Consider the following 15882-nt stretch of genomic DNA (forward strand, 5'->3'; position numbering starts at 1 on the left):
TGACCAAAGGACGTTCCGCACTAGGCGGCGAAGCTGCACTACTACGCAGGATGAGGAGAAGCACCAACACAAGGCGATATACCAAGCCGTCGCTAGGAGGACTTGGTTAACCACCAGAGCTCGACCGGCTAGTGAGAGGCAAGCCGCTTCCTCCGAATAGAATCAAGGACAGGAAGAAACTACTGGGCGGGTGTAATGTCGAGTCCCACTTGGAACCTAGGTACCAGACGGTTTGCCCTCTACTCACCCATCTAAATCCTAGCTACTTTCACCAGTTGATTTTCACTCCCGCAACAAGACAAAACACCTTAGGAGCCATCCTCACTCTCTCCTGCATCAGCTCATCGTCCTCTATGTAGAGTGCTGTGTCATCTGCATACTTTGAGTCTAACAACCCGGTCTCCTCTCTCACTGGATGTCGGAGGCCGCATAGTCCGCTCACACTTGACCTAAGTAAATGGGACATTGCCTCTACAAAGAGCAAGAACAAGTACAGGGCCAAGGGGCAGCCCTGTTGTACCGATCTCTCTAGCCGAAACTCCTCCCTATGCCTACCACCTATGAGAAACCTACTGGTGGCCGATCTGTAAAGTGCAAAGACCCCATGAATCCAAGCCTGAGGGAAACCCAACCTCACCATGGTGCCCTCTAGGAAGTCCTAGTCCACCTAATCATAAGCTTTCTCAAAATCCAAGAGTAGTACGGCCAATCTCTGCCCACTGTGCTGAGCCCACTCTGTCACCTCAAAGAAGGTGAATACATTGTCCAAGATGCTCCTATCTGGACAAAGCCTATCTGTGTATCATGGATGATGTCTGGAAGCATGGGGCGTAGTCGCCTACCAATCATCTTTGCCAGTGCCTTATAGACCACTGACAAAAGTGTGATCGGTCTCCACTAGCAAAGCTCCAACCAGTCTCCCCCTTTGGGGAGAAGACTAATAAGGCTTCCCAAAAGACTCCCTGGCATCTGTCCTGAAGTGAAGATCTCCTAGAAAGCCATTAGTAGGGGGTCCTTCACCACTTCCCAGTAGGTAGTGAAGAAGGCCTTAGAGAGGCCATCCTCTCGCGGGCATTTCTGCCCGTCCTGTGTATGGAAAGCCTCCTCTAGTTCCTTCTCTGTGAAGGGGGCTAGTAGGGAGCATCCCATCTCCTCTGAGACTAGGGATGGGATGTGATCCCAGACCTTCTGTCTACATCACTGCCCCATAGCTAAGGTTGTCTCCTGCTAGAACATGCAACTGTAGTAGTCGGTGGCAATCTCCAACACCTCGTCTGGGCTAGAACGAGTCCTCCTATACTGATCTCGAAGGCCGCGTATCTATTCTCTTGAGGAGCGAGACTGGTGCACCTGGAAAAACCCCCTACACATCGTATCTCCCTTCCGCGCCCAGAAAGCTACTGAGGTGTGCAAAGAGAACTCAGAGTGCTTGTCCTCTAGGCCAGCAATGGCTGCTTGCGCGCACACCTCCTGTGCATGGAGGGTGGGATCCCCTGGTGCCTCCTGTGATAATCTCTACGTGGCTACAAGGTCCCGCCGGAGTGCTCTCTCCTCCTCCCAGCTCTGCTGCCTGGCTTGTATGACTGCCTCTTGGCAGATTTTGCTCGACTTGGCTAGGGTCTCTACAATCTCCTCTACGATCCGGTCCCTCTTGCCCACTCCTTGGCCCAAACTTGCTATCTGTCTCGCACCTCCTCCCTCCTATAGATCAAGTGAAGGACCCGACAGGCTCGTGTGTCTAGGGCAAAGGCTGGGAGATCTAGTGTCAGGAGAATCGGGCAATGATCGGACAACATGGTGCCTGCCAACTGCCCAATCTGGCCTCCACGAGAGCCACCCCATTCTCCCACATAAAACCTGTCCAACCGCTCCAATAGGACTCCACCTAGCCGCCTGTATCCCCAAGAGAAGTCTAGCGACCTCTCCCTCCTGTGGAAGGCAGGGTCTCTCCAGGCATCGCGTGCTCCTACTGCCAGTAGAAAGACCTCCCATGTCTCCTGCTCCTCCCCAGCCATGCCATGGTAGTTTCTGCCTCTGCCCTGCTAGTCCTCCAAAGCTTTCAAGTTGTTGAAGTCTCCTCCAACGATCCAGGAGTCCACCTTTGGGAGTCCATCCGCGATCTCCACCCAGAACCTGCTACGTGCCCTAACCTCCGTAGGGGCACAGACATTGAGGACTCCAAGGCATGAGTCCCCAATATCCAATCTGACCATAGAACTTTCCCTGCCACTATCGTCCCGTGGTCTCGTACACAGGCGGTGAGACTCAGGCCAATAGAGATGCATACGTCTCCACTCTTGCCGTAGGCACCTATGGCGTGCTCCCAGTAGGTGTGCGAGCTGCCTGGGAGTATGTTCCCTACTTACTGGGCCCGAGTGGAAGTGAGCTTGTGCTCCTGTGGTAGAAGTAAGATGTCGATCCGTCCAACAAGGGCAAACTACAGCTCCTGCCGAACAATCAACTTCCTGGAACCCCGTGCCCCACTGTAGTGGAGACTATTCACATTCCAAGATGCAAGGTGTAAGTTCATGGGGAAACCTACGACTGACCGAACAAACATCTGTTTGGTGTGGAGGCTGCTAATGAGGAGGAAAAACTATGGGGCATGCAAGTATGCTTTGCCGCAAGTCTGGACGGCGAACTCCAATCCCCCATGGTGGCCCTCGACCGAATCGGAGGGGTAATGGATGCTCCAGGTGGTACTATAGATACATCTATCAACCAAGCTGAGAGTCGTGACTCTGTACACTGGTAGAAACGGGCTGCCTGTGCTAGGGGCCACTCAATCACATCCCTCGGAGCTCTCCACTATGGGGGGCTCAAAAGATCATGCTCAAGTGTGGTACCTCAACTCCAGCCCACCAATTAATGTCCATCATGCAACCAGGCCACTGCTGTGCAAACAATGCTAGTCCTTTGTCTCCCATCCACTGGGAGATATGGTCCGCCACCTAACTCTTCAAATCCTCCTCAATCTGTGTAATCGTCCAATCCCCTGAGTGAGAGGATAGAAGGAAAAATGCATAGTTAAGTCCATCCGATGGTGCTAGTAGATGGACCTTGCCCCTCCTTAACTTACGAACGATGGCAATCCCCACCTCTAGAGGTAGTGGAAACTCTCCGCGCTCCACAACTCTCATGTAGGACCATGGGCCATTGCGGAAAAACTCCTGTGGCAACAATTGTGCATGTCTCGAGAAAGTGTAACGGGTGGCAGGGGCAAATGAGCTGGTGGCTGTGTGGGAGGGAAAAAAATGCTGGTGCGAGGAGAATTTAGGCGTGTGTGGCTCATCGCCACCTGTGGGAGAAGGGGGGTGGGTCTGGGGGGGATCTCCTGAATGGGTATGGATTACGAGGGGTGCTTGGCAGAGCGGGTGGTGGGAGGGAGTCGGGGAGTCAGGGATGGAGGGATGGTCAGAGGTATGTGTCGAGTGTGTGTGTGTGTGTGTGTGTGTGGAAGGGGGGGGGGGGGGGGGAGGGGGCGCGCCTGGGAAATGGGAAGCAGGGGTGTGGAGGCTGTGGGATCTCAGGTGAGGTAGTCTATGGTGCAGGTGATGGATGTGGAGAACTGCGGTCCTATTGGGTGGGGTGGGCAAGGGGGGCTGCAGAGTTCTCTACGGAGGGGGCGTCGCTCGCCCTCCTGCCCCCGCTGTCGAGGCTGGGTCTGAGGGACTGTCTGTGGGCCCCCCCAGCCGTCTCCCTCTCTATCATCTCTAGACCCGTGTGAAGCCATCAGTGTCCACCTGTGAGCCTGTCAATGGAGCTGCCTTGGCCCCGAAACGCATATAATCTGATACTTGATGCCCAAAGTCGTAGCAGCGCAGACACTGTCCTGCTTGCCCAGTCACAATGACCTGCTGCCTAAAGGAGTGACTTCCAGCCTCAATCCCCAGGAACTTTGATATGCTTTTTGTGTCTTTCACGGCCACTCGTATCTTTGGGACTCCTGCAGCTGTCACTGCATCCGCGAAGGAAGCAAGAAAAACTGTGCCAAAGAGCCGACCAATGTCACAAGGACGTTCGTCCAAGTCATCCAACTTGTCTTGTTCCATGTCTACTGGTTTGATTCCCTTTGTTTCAATGGGCTTTACATGTTTTTTCTGCACCAAGACATTGTACCATTGTTTTTGCCAAAAGGCAAAATTATGGGCACCCTCAAGCTTCTTAATGTGCAAAAGATTACGACTGTCACTGTTTCCAGCCATAATTTGCAGCCCCAATTTGACAAACTAGTCACCAAAGGCAAGTCCAAATATGACACAAGTGACCACAATGCACAAGAGTACCCACCAGCAATGAAAATCCCAAGATTGCAGAAATTTTCAGATCTGCAAATGAATTTTCAGTAATAAAAAGGGTTGTTTGCTGCACTCCTCAAGCAATTTCTGACACAATTAGAGACCAGGCCACTAGTTACATGTGAAATCCCCAAAATTTAACTGGAATTTCTGCTCCAAAGGCATTCCGAAGCACAAATTTGACAATTTGGGTCAAAAGCCCCAAATTTTAAGAAGATAATCTATTCAAATTGCATCAATTCAAGTACCCAAATGCATATAGCAAGCAATTCTTGCACAAATTGATCAAATTCTACTAAAGCCCCAAATTTTTCAGGTCCGGTGTGCACAAATTTCAATGAAATTGAAGAAATTTCACTGAAATGTGAAAAAAACTCCAAAATTTCATGGGCAATTGTGCATTGATTTTGCAATTTCTGAGTTAGATTGTCCACTTTTGCATTAAAATTCCCAGATCCGGGAAAAGCCCCAATTTTCTTGGGCAAATTTTGACTTTGTCCCTTGGCGTGTGAACGCCCAGTAAAATGACTGCAGAAGTTAAGGAAAAAAAAAAGAATGGTAACTAACAGGTCAGGTCGGTGACCAACGTGACCTGTCCAACAGGTCACCGCCTACCATGTGAGCCGTCGTCTGGTCGTCGCGAGTCTGCCTGTCACATCTGCAGCCTTGTCATCCGTGTCATCTGGGCCTGGTCATCTGCAGCGTGCAACGTGTCGCCTACAACCTGATCGCCTGCAGCCTGGTCGCCTGCAACATTTGCAACCTGCCGCTCGTCTTGTCTGTCGTCTCGTTTGCACGCGCCGAACACTGATGGCTGATGCCTGTCTAGTCCGCCTGCCTCTTTTGCACGTATCACACACTGACAGCTGATTCCTGAAGTTCCTGCTCGCGTGTCACGAGCTTTGGGAAACGCGCATAACCTATGTGCTCTGGTACAAGTTTGTAGACAATGAGTCTATCGTGAGCTGAGCTAAGAGTGCAGATGCGAAGAATTGAGAGCAGTAGAGAGTGAGAGAGTGAGAGCATGACACTTGATGTTCGGTACAAAGACTAGTGTAACACATTTTAGGTTTTGAATATATATATAAAGTACAAAGTGTAAGGGTGCATTCACACCCGAACACAATAAAAGGCACGGTGACCCTTTATTCCCAATACCATCTACTTGGAGTTTTACTCTTCTACCAACACGGAGGCTTCCCCTCCTACGGCGAATCGTACAGCATTTCTCTTGATGCTATCATGGCAATGACTTCTATCCTTGCTCTTCCAATAGGGATGCTTCATCGTCTTCATCCACATGGTTCTCAGCACCATATGAAGACCAATATCCTTAGGCTCCTCTTCCTTCTTCAACATCGATATCTAGGTTAAGAGGAGATTCCTACCCTTCTTGGTATTCTACATGCTTCTGCACTTGTCTTCGATATCGGCCTTCCCCCTGTTGTACCTTCCCCTATGCATTGCATGATTCCATCATCTTTGAACTAGGGTGCTTGGGCAAGTGAACAATTTTCCTATGAAGGACACTGTCCAAGTGACACTTGCTGCATGAGCATTCTTCAACATGTAGCATATTGTGCATCATCCCATTGTGCAAAGCACCACTAGACGGATCCTAAGTTGTTTCCATCAGCGAATTACACCACCATTCTTCTTCCCATGGTACTTCATCACCCTCTTCCTCGTCATCAACATTCTCGAGTGGTTGGGTAAGCTTGTATTGTTTTGTGATGTGTTGGGTGTACCATCCCTACTTCCGTTTTCTGATTCACTGTTACTTAATTGGCTGCCACCCCTAAAATTAACTTTCCACCACCAACACAAAAGTTCAATGTGGTTCCATCCGTCTTTACAGAGCTTGGTAGGCCACTAGGCAGCCAATGAGCACCCTTTTTTTGATGCCCTGTTCTCTTTGGGGTGACTACTTGGACTCCCTTGGTAAGATAGCCATCACCTCTATAGCCTTGGTAGGCCACTAGACAACCGATGTGCACACTTTGTCTAATGCCCTCGTTGCTTTGGGATGGGACGCCTTGAGGTGAATATTGCAAGTCTTTCCTTTTAGGCTTAATTTTGGGCCTAAGAGGAGGTGTTGAAGTAAAACACACTTTACAACTAATTAGCATTTTTAAACAGTCTCAAAACATGCTTAATTAATGAAAAGTGCGTATTTGGTGCGTGGTTTGAGAGAGTTACAATGGTCCATCAAAACCCTACTTTTTGAGACACTCTTCAACATCTATAAATAGACAAGCTACCCACCATTCAGCCTTATCTCTTCCGTGCAAGTTTCTCAACCTTGTGCGCAGATCTCAGCTATCAGTCTCCCACCATGTGGTGTTCAACCTTGGTGACTGCTGCCATCATCTCATCTGCTTCTCTATTGAGGCGTTTTACTACAGCGTTCTACTGTGGCCTTCTACTATTGCGTTTTGTTGCTTCGCCTACATCATGAGACATCATCCTCTGCAATCGCCTCAATCTCCTCACACTCTGGTGATCAATATTTGGTGTTACTCTCACTTTGTCACTCCACCTAGTGGTCATAGCACTTGGGATCCGTGTCCGATGGACATCACTCTCCGACAGCTCATTGCTCTGCCCTTGGGCATTCTGTACACTCTTACATTCATTTATAGCATTCTCTATGTTTGTCTCTATGTTTGAGTTTTGAGTTTTGGATTTACGTTTTGTATTTGGGGTTTGAGTTTTGCTTGTTTCTATCTGAGTCTTTGTGTTTCAATCTTGGTCATACATGCTATGTTTTCTCAGTACAAACCCTAGCATATCTTCACAGAAGGATGTCAATACAAACAACCTCCAAATGGGTGTGGATGATGTCAACTACGGCCTAGAGCACCAAGAGTTGAAAATCCAAGAGTGGCAACTGATCATGATAAAAATGTAGCTGTCAAACAGTACTGGTAATGATGATGATAGTAATAAATGAAGGTGTCTGAGCTGGCAACCGAAATGCAATAAGGCTATCTTTGGAGGCTAGTTATAGAAGGCAGCAGTCTATGGAGAAGGCATGGATGGCTGGCAGCAAGGGTAGGTGCAACTCTCACAACTAGTCGGCCACTTTTGCAGATGGCAACAGTGCATGGCAACAATTGGCAGGAAAGAACAAAGGTGGTGATAACTATGGAGGAATGGCTGGATGGACTCGGCATAAGGGATAATCAAGGATGAATGATGTTGAATTAATGATAGTATGCACACTAAGTCCCTTTTATAGAGCTTGTTGAAGCCAAAAAAAGTCTCGTGCATCGTACAAAAAGCAAAAATGCCTTTCCGAGGCTGTTTAATGAGCGAAAAAAAATATGAAAACTAAGGCAGCACATTTTGGCTGATCGGCTAAAGGATGCAAAATGAATTAACAAACAAGTATTAAATGGCATGCATAGACAAAAATAAATGCTTGCACTTTGGCTTTTCCATCCCTCTACCCTAGTTGTTTGAGGAGCAAACAACATAGCACGCCTTTTCCAAAGTTTGCTACTAGGCATCTATATCCTTAGAGTTAGTTCACACCGACTTGGGAGGCCCTATGAGGATAGCATCCTTAGGGAAAACCAAGTACCTAATGCTCTCGATTGATGCCTTCTCTAGATACATGTGGCTTTTATGAGTGGAAGGTTTTTATGGAGAAACAAATTGGGTTCAAGGTGTTTGAGCCAATCTTGGAGACAAATATACCTCAAAGGCATTTGACAAGTTTTATAGGCTGCATGGGATCAAGATTGAGTTTTGTCACACAAATACACCATCTGAGAATAGCATTGTGGAGTGACAGAATTGGACCATGTTGGAGATGACCCATCCGATACTTAAGCATTGAGGGATTTCGCACACCCTTTGGGCTAAAGTAGTTTCTATTGCAGTTCATATCAGCCACATGTCACTTATCGTAACCTTGCATGATACGACTCCCTATTAGGCCTTCTTTGTTAAGAAGCCTTATGTTCCACAATTCTGCATATTTAGATGTGATGCCTAAGTATATGTCAATAAGAAACACAAGCAAAAACTCAATGCAAAGTCCAAGCAGCATAACTACGTTAGTTAAAGTCATACAATCAAAGGTTATAAGCTCTACGGTCCCAATAAAGGCAAAGTGGTGGTGAGAGGAGATGTTGTGTTTGATGAGGATGAGATCATTCTAACGGACAATCATATGTACGAGATGGAACATACTTGGGGAGATACTTCGCCAAGAGTTTGGCATGCTAAATTTGGGTATCCTCCATTTCTTCCTTGGCCCAGATATTTCTCAACTTCCTTAGGGTATGTTTATCTCACAATGAAAGTACATCTTTGAGCCTTTGTTGTTGTTTGGTGTGGCTTCCTACAAGGCTACTTCATGCCCCATGGACTCTTGAGTCCAGACTTACTACAACCGGAGATCCCCTTCCACATGCTACCCACTATAGATGCCTAGTTGACTCTTATCTAGCTTATCCATACACGGCCAAACCTTTATTACATGGTAGCTTTGTTTTCTTCTTTAATGACAACTCCTCTACAAGCTCATTGAAGAGCCACTCTCTCTATTTTGCAATACTTACAAGGGACCCAATCCTACAGAATCATGTGCAAAGACACAAACACTCTTATAGGATGGACTTACTCTGATTAGGTTGGAGATGTCAACACTTAACATTAGACCTCAAGTTTTGCTTTCTCTATTGGGACGAAGTGCTTTTTGAGGATGATCAATGAGTTCTTTAAATTTTAAGTCTTTATTAACATGCATTCAAGGAACAGATCAAGCTATCTTGAAAGAGCCCCTTATTAAAATACTACTTCTAGGAGATTGTGAACTCTTCAAACTTATCCCATGTGGCATGGACAAGTGTCCACATTTCTAGACTGACTGCATCTTTTAATTTTAAAAAGGCCAGAATTGTTTACTAAAATGGAGTCACAGGATATGCACCACAATACAAACCTTTTTTCTTTCCCAACCACTCTTAATGCTTAAGACAACCCAAGGTAACTAGGATCTACCTCTGTGATTTACAAGATGTGTCAGTGCACATTGATTGGGCACATAAATTCTGATTTCATCAAAATATCTCACAGAGCTTTAAAAGTGACCTCAACCATGAAACAATTACACACAACAAAAGAGGATGTGGGAAGTTAAACTGCAGTTCTTGACATGAATAGAATTCCAAGATTCAACAATGACTAGAAACCTAAGGAGCAAACAAGAGGACAAAAAGCTTCAACACACAGCATACCATTCCACACGCTGCTCGACAACATAACTATTTGTTGCCGCCTCTTCTCTGAGGTAATTGTTGGACAAAAGCCTGCACGAAAGTACAGAACTACACTTATCAGAAAAGCATGATATATTTATTACTTGTTTACCAGACAATTCAAGGAGATCTATTTTATCCTAGCTAATCTGCCATTTAGTTTTGAACAAGATAATTCATTTTCTTGTGATGCACTGACAGGGAGATCTCAAAGAAGTTCACAATATCTTTTTCTTCTGTAATTTCCAACAATACTATTTTTACATATATAGAAGCATTTGATCCATATAGCCAGCCTGTATTTACACAACAAAGGACACTCCAACTTGATCCACATAAGTCCAGCAAAACTAAGAGGGACAGGAATGATCACCACCCAATCTTGAAGCATTCTGACGACTCCCAGTGAGCCATAACCTAGACATCTATGCCTGATACCAGTGTCCAATATGCGCATCCATGTTCATCATTCCATATCGAAGAAACTTTGAAGTTAATTTACATTATTTGAGTCATGCAAAAATAGATTAGTCTGCAATGTGTGATTACACCCAAACTTGCCATAATAACATCTACAGCTTCACTCTGCCTAGCTATTCCTCTAGGGGCCCTATTGGGTCAGATCCTCTAGCCCTTATTACCCCAAGCAAAAACCTAAGCAGTCCAGTACAGGCATCCTTCCCCTCATACTAGATCATGATTTTGGATGAAGGACGAATAGTGTCCAATGATCAAATAAAGAAAGTTGATGGTTGTCAAATGATGTGGACATCTCCCTACCCTCCTCATTGAGAAGTTGAAGGGGAAAGAGTGCGCAAAGGAATGCAAGATCGAGGCGCGAGCTGCAGAGTTGAGAGTTAGAGAGAGTGAATGCAGAGATAGGTGTACCAGATCGTGATGGTACACAAAGAATAAAAGGATGTATTTATACGTTAGGGTACAATACGGGTGTGTTCACACCCGTAACACTATTTACAGGGAGACGAAGGGACTTTACACCCAACAACCTCCCACTTAAAGGCCGGAAGTGATACCTTTAAGCTAACCAACTCCCACTAAACGAATGCAATGCTCATGCTGAGCCTTAGCAAGGCACTTAGAGAGATCATCTGCAAGGTCATCTTGGATTTTGACCTTAGTCAGTGTGACAAGAGCATCATCCAAGACCTGTCGAATAAAGTGGTACCGAACATCTGTGTTTGGTAGGTGCATGGAACATGGCATTCTTAGCCAAACATACTGCACTTTGGCTATCACAACCAAGCACTGGAGTACGTGAAGAAAGACCAAAATCCTTGACCAAACTGCCAAGCCAAATAGCTTCCTTAGAAGCTTCTGTAGCTGAAATATATTCAGCTTCTGTAGTACTCAGTGCCACAATTTTTTGCAATCTTGAACACCAAGAGATAGCCCCACCAACCAAAGTAAAAACATACCTACTGGTAGATTTCCTAATGTCAAGATCTCCTGCCATGTCTGAATCACAAAATCCCTACAACTCTAGTGTATACTTTCCATAGCATATACATTTTTCTTGTGTACCTTCCAAGTATCTAAAGATACATTTCACTACTTCCCAATGTGGCTTGCCAAGGTTAGACATGAATCTACTAACAACTCCCACTGCATGAGCAATGTCAAGGCGAGTTGCAACGGTGGCATACATCAAAGATCCACAAGCTGATGCATAAGGTATACCCTTCATGGCACTAGTAGCTGCATCATCCTTAGGGCAATCAGCTTTGCTAAGCTTTGTATGTGGCCGTAAAGGCACACCAAGAAGCTTAGCATCAGCTATATTAAACCTGTCAAGTACTTTGCCGATGTACTTGTCCTGTGAGAGAAACAACAAACGCTGCCCTCTGTCTCTTTTAATGCACATGCCCAAAATGTGTTCAGCTGCCCCCAAATCTTTCATAGAGAAAGCTGAACTCAGCTGCCTTTTAAGAGCATTTAAAGAACTCTTATACTGTCCTACAATCAGCATGTCATCCACATATAAAACCAGCACAATAAAGCTTCCATCATCAGCCTTTTTAGTGTATAAGCAATGATCTGCATGACTGCGTTTAAATCCATGGCTGAGTATAAAGGTATCAAATTTTTTGTACCATTGTCTAGGGGCTTGTTTCAACCCATATAAGCTGCGTTTCAGCTTACAAACCAAATGTTCTTTTCCTAAAATAACAAATCCTTCTGGCTGCTTCATGTACAGCTCTTCATCCAAGTCACCATGAAGAAAAGCAGTCTTCACATCCATCTAATCCAACTCTAAATTCAAGAATGCAATGAGAGCAAACAAAACACGAAGCGTAATCATTTTCACCACTGGTGAAAAGACCTCTTGGAAGTCTATGCCTTCCTTCTATGTATAGCCCTTAGCAACCAACTGTGCCTTGTACTTGGGCTTCCCATCAATACATTTCACTTTGTAAACCCATTTATTAGAAATAGTTTTCCTGTCTTTGGGCAAAGGTACAAGCTCCCATGTGTTATTTGCATATAGAGACTTCATCTCTTCTTGCATAGCAAGCTTCCACTTTCTCTTGTTTTCACATGACTGTGCCTCTTTGAATGTCAAAGGCTCACCCTCGTCAGTCAACAAAATGCAATCCAAAGATAGCTGAAACCTCTGTGGCTGCCTTCTAACACGTGTAGACCTTCTTACCCAATGATCTGTATTATCAGTCAGTGGGCCTACATCCTGAGGAATGTGCACACCATTACCAGGTGGCTGATTTTCAGCATTTTCTTACTACTGTAATCTGTTTTCAGCATGTTCTTCTTGCTGTCCTACTTCATCGAGTGCATCTATTTGCTGACCATGATCTTCTGGCTGTAGCACAATAGGTTGCTGTTCATTTTCAGCATCAAAAGGGACAGAACTTTCAGCTAATGGCTGTTGAATGGCTAGCTATTCATGCTGAAATTTAACCTTCTTTTTGTCAAGATCACCATGTGTAGCATTTTTCAACAACTTTGCCTCATTAAATACTACATCTCGACTACGTACTATCTTTCTACCCTGAGGAAGCCAAACTCTACAACCCATCTCTCCCTCATCTCCATATCCCATGAAGATGCCCTTGATGGATTTCATGTCTAGTTTGGTCCTCTATTCTACAAGTACATGCACAAAGGCATCACAACCGAAGACACACAAATAGTCATATGAAGTAGGTTTGCCAAACCAAACCTCTTCAAGAATGCCATTTTCCAATGCACAATTGGGAGAGCGATTGCATACATGAACTGCAGTTTTAAGAGCCTCTCCCCAAAACTGTTGCGGGAGATTAGCTTTGGACGGCATGCATCTGACTCTCTCACAAAGTGTACGATTAAATCTTTCAACCACGCCATTTGATTTAGGATTATAAGGGGCTGTCAACTCCCTCTTAATGCCATGCATCTCACAAAACTTGTTGAATTCATTTGAGACATACTCATCCCCATTATCTATTCTTATGGCTTTCAACTTAAGCCCTTTCTGTGTGGTAACAAAAGCATGAAACTTTTTAAAAGCATCCAACACTTCCTTTTTGCTCTTAAGTACATGCACCCATGACTTTCTACTGAAACCATCAATGAAAGTAACAAAGTAGCATGCACCCCCATACGAATTAACAGGCATAGTACACACATCAGAGTGTACTAAGTCGAGCATTAGACTTCTTAACGACACCAAAGTAATAAGGAGACTTCACTTGTTTTCCATCTAAGCAATCATTACAAAATTCGAGACTAGAGCCTTTTACATCAAATCTCCCTAAAGAGGAGAGAACCTTCAAGGGTATATGACCAAGTCTTTTGTGCCAAAGCTCCATCTGTGAATGGACTTCAACCGCAGCCAAGAACTTGCCAAGTAATGCTTTACAATGTAAGTAATATAAAGTCCCACTTTTTCTACGTTTAACAATCAACATAGAGCCGTTATGGACCTTCCAAGATCCACCACCAAAGGTAGTAAAATACCCTTTAGCATCAAGCTGCCCAACTGATAGTAGACTTTTCTTTATGCCACATACAAAATTGACATTCTACAAAATCAACTCTTTGCCATTTTCAACGGCCAAGTGAATGGTGCCAACACCCTCTATCTCACATGCATAGTTATTAACCAAGCAAACCTTACCTAGGCAACCTGCAGTGTATTCAAAAAATGACTCCAAAGAGGGGGTAACATGAAAAGAGGCACCGCTGTCCACTATCCATGATTGTGACAGTCCATCATGAGTTGAAAGTAAGGCATCAATTACCTCCTTTTTGGTGATGTGCATATCACCTGCTACTGCCATAATATTTGCATCATTACATGAGGCTACAATAAGTATCTCTTCAATGCCAGGAAGCTTTTCAATGACCACACTAGATGCAACATTTGCCTTTGCAACTTCTTTTAAGGAAGAGCTGTCATCATCTTTCTTATCGTCCTTCTTTTTCTTACCCTGTTGTTTCTTTCTTTCTTACTCTTTCTTGAAGTACCAGCAATCAAGCTTTTTATGTCCTTTACGCCCACACTGATAGCATGTGACATCCTACTATTTGCCCTTGCTTTTGATTTTGCTTTTGCATTTACTGGCTGCATTACCCCTCTTTTCAGACTTTCCTCTTACATGGTAAGTTGAGCCACTGCTTTCACCACTAGACTTTCTTTTGATTTCTTCATTAAGGATTGAACCTCTAACACCATCAAAAGTCAAAGCGAGCTTGTTGCTAAGTGACACAACCAAAGATTCCCAACTATCAGGTAAAGTCATCAATAAGAAAATAGCTTTCAATTTATCATCGAAGCCGTCATACGAGAGTCCTGCAACTGACTCAAAACCCCTCTGAAAGCACTCAAATGCTCAGATGTTGGCTTAGACTCATCCAACTCCATGTTCACAAGTTTACGCATAAGATGCACTTGGTTCACAGGGGTTTTATTTTCATAAGTGTCCTTAAGCTTTTCCATACAGCATAGCGGCAGGCTTAGTCTCCAAGAGAGTATCTTCATAGTCCTTGAGAAATAAAATGCCTTGCATCCTATCCTTCCACAAGTCAAAGCCAGTGCCATCAAACCTCTTGATTTCAAAGAGGGATTTAGTGTCACTGCTGCTAGAAGCATTTGCAGCCATTTTTCAGCAATACACCAGAAATTCAATGCTGCAATTTATGATAACAAAAATGAGCTGAATATTCAGCTAATTTCAGCCCAAATTTTCAGCAAATAATAGCAAGATTCAGTCCAAGTACATGTACAGCAGTAGAACGAATGACTTTCAATAGTATAACTGAAATTTCAGCATACATTAAATGCATACATCACTGCCAAGTAACTCCCACTTCAGCAATATCACCAAAAATACGTGTGTAACAATCCGAGATCTGCAAATGATCGCTAAGACTGCTGCAACATGAATAATCAGCAATACATCAACTCAATGGGAGCTGTCCAACATGTGCATTGCAGACATATGTGCTCGTATCAACTTTTGATACACAAAACACCAAGAAATCTCTGCAATTTCTCCGAAATCGCACAAGCGGGAGATAAAAATGCTCAAATCACTCTGCTTATGGCAACAAGATTGCTTCAGCAACATTCCCAAAGTGCATTTCACGCATCAACTTTGCCAAAATCCACAGATTTCAGCAAAAGCCCCCAAATTTCACTATTAAATCTGCCCCAATTGCATTAATACATATTCCTAAGAGCATAAAATGGGCAAGTTTAGCAAAATTTCAAATAAATTTGCAAAAGCCCCAAAATTTCCAGGTCCAAGTGTGCACGAATGTCAGCCAATCTGACTCAGCTGAATAGAATTTCACCAATACAGCAAAAGCCCCAAATTTTATGGGTCCAATGTTGAGAAATTTCACTCAAATGAGTAAAATTTCACTAAATTTGGCAAAATCCCCAATTCAAACGCGCAGAATGTCTGCAATTTCTGATGCAAATGCCTCAATTATGCATGAACAGCACTCAATCTTAAAAACCCCAATTTTCTAAGCCTAAATCTGCACAAATTTGCGCACTGCCCGTCTGACGCAACCGCCTGGTCGTCGTTGCATGCGCAGATCACTGCCCGCTGGCGTCCGGCCCACACCTGGTCGCTGCCCGCCTGGCGTTTTCATCTAGTTGTGTGCCCCTTTTGGCGCTTGGTCGTTGTCACCAAGTCGTCGCGTTGGACACAAAGTCCAGTCGTCTATTGGACATGAAGTCCACTGCCGTCATGCCTGCTGCTGCCCGCTGGTCCACACTGGTCACGCTGGCCCTGCCAACTCGTCCCCCGATTGTCGCCTATGAGCTGTCGCCCAACGGTCACACACTC

General features: G+C 44.8%; 1 protein-coding gene across 2 annotated transcripts in view; it reads right to left on the bottom strand.

Annotated features, from left to right (window-relative positions):
• Window positions 1–15882, bottom strand: part of LOC148018613 (UNC-50 family protein) — a 59833-nt gene that overhangs the window by 13098 nt on the left and 30853 nt on the right. For both annotated transcript variants that reach the window (XM_087661634.1, XM_087661633.1), the window contains one exon: window positions 9548–9619. In XM_087661634.1, coding sequence (XP_087517760.1) covers window positions 9548–9619 — 72 coding nt within the window. The remainder of the gene's footprint in view (window positions 1–9547; window positions 9620–15882) is intronic.

Source organism: Lygodium microphyllum, chromosome 21, assembly GCF_053477565.2.
Source record: "Lygodium microphyllum isolate KBCC chromosome 21, Lygodium_microphyllum_v1.1.10, whole genome shotgun sequence".
NCBI lineage: Eukaryota > Viridiplantae > Streptophyta > Polypodiopsida > Schizaeales > Lygodiaceae > Lygodium > Lygodium microphyllum.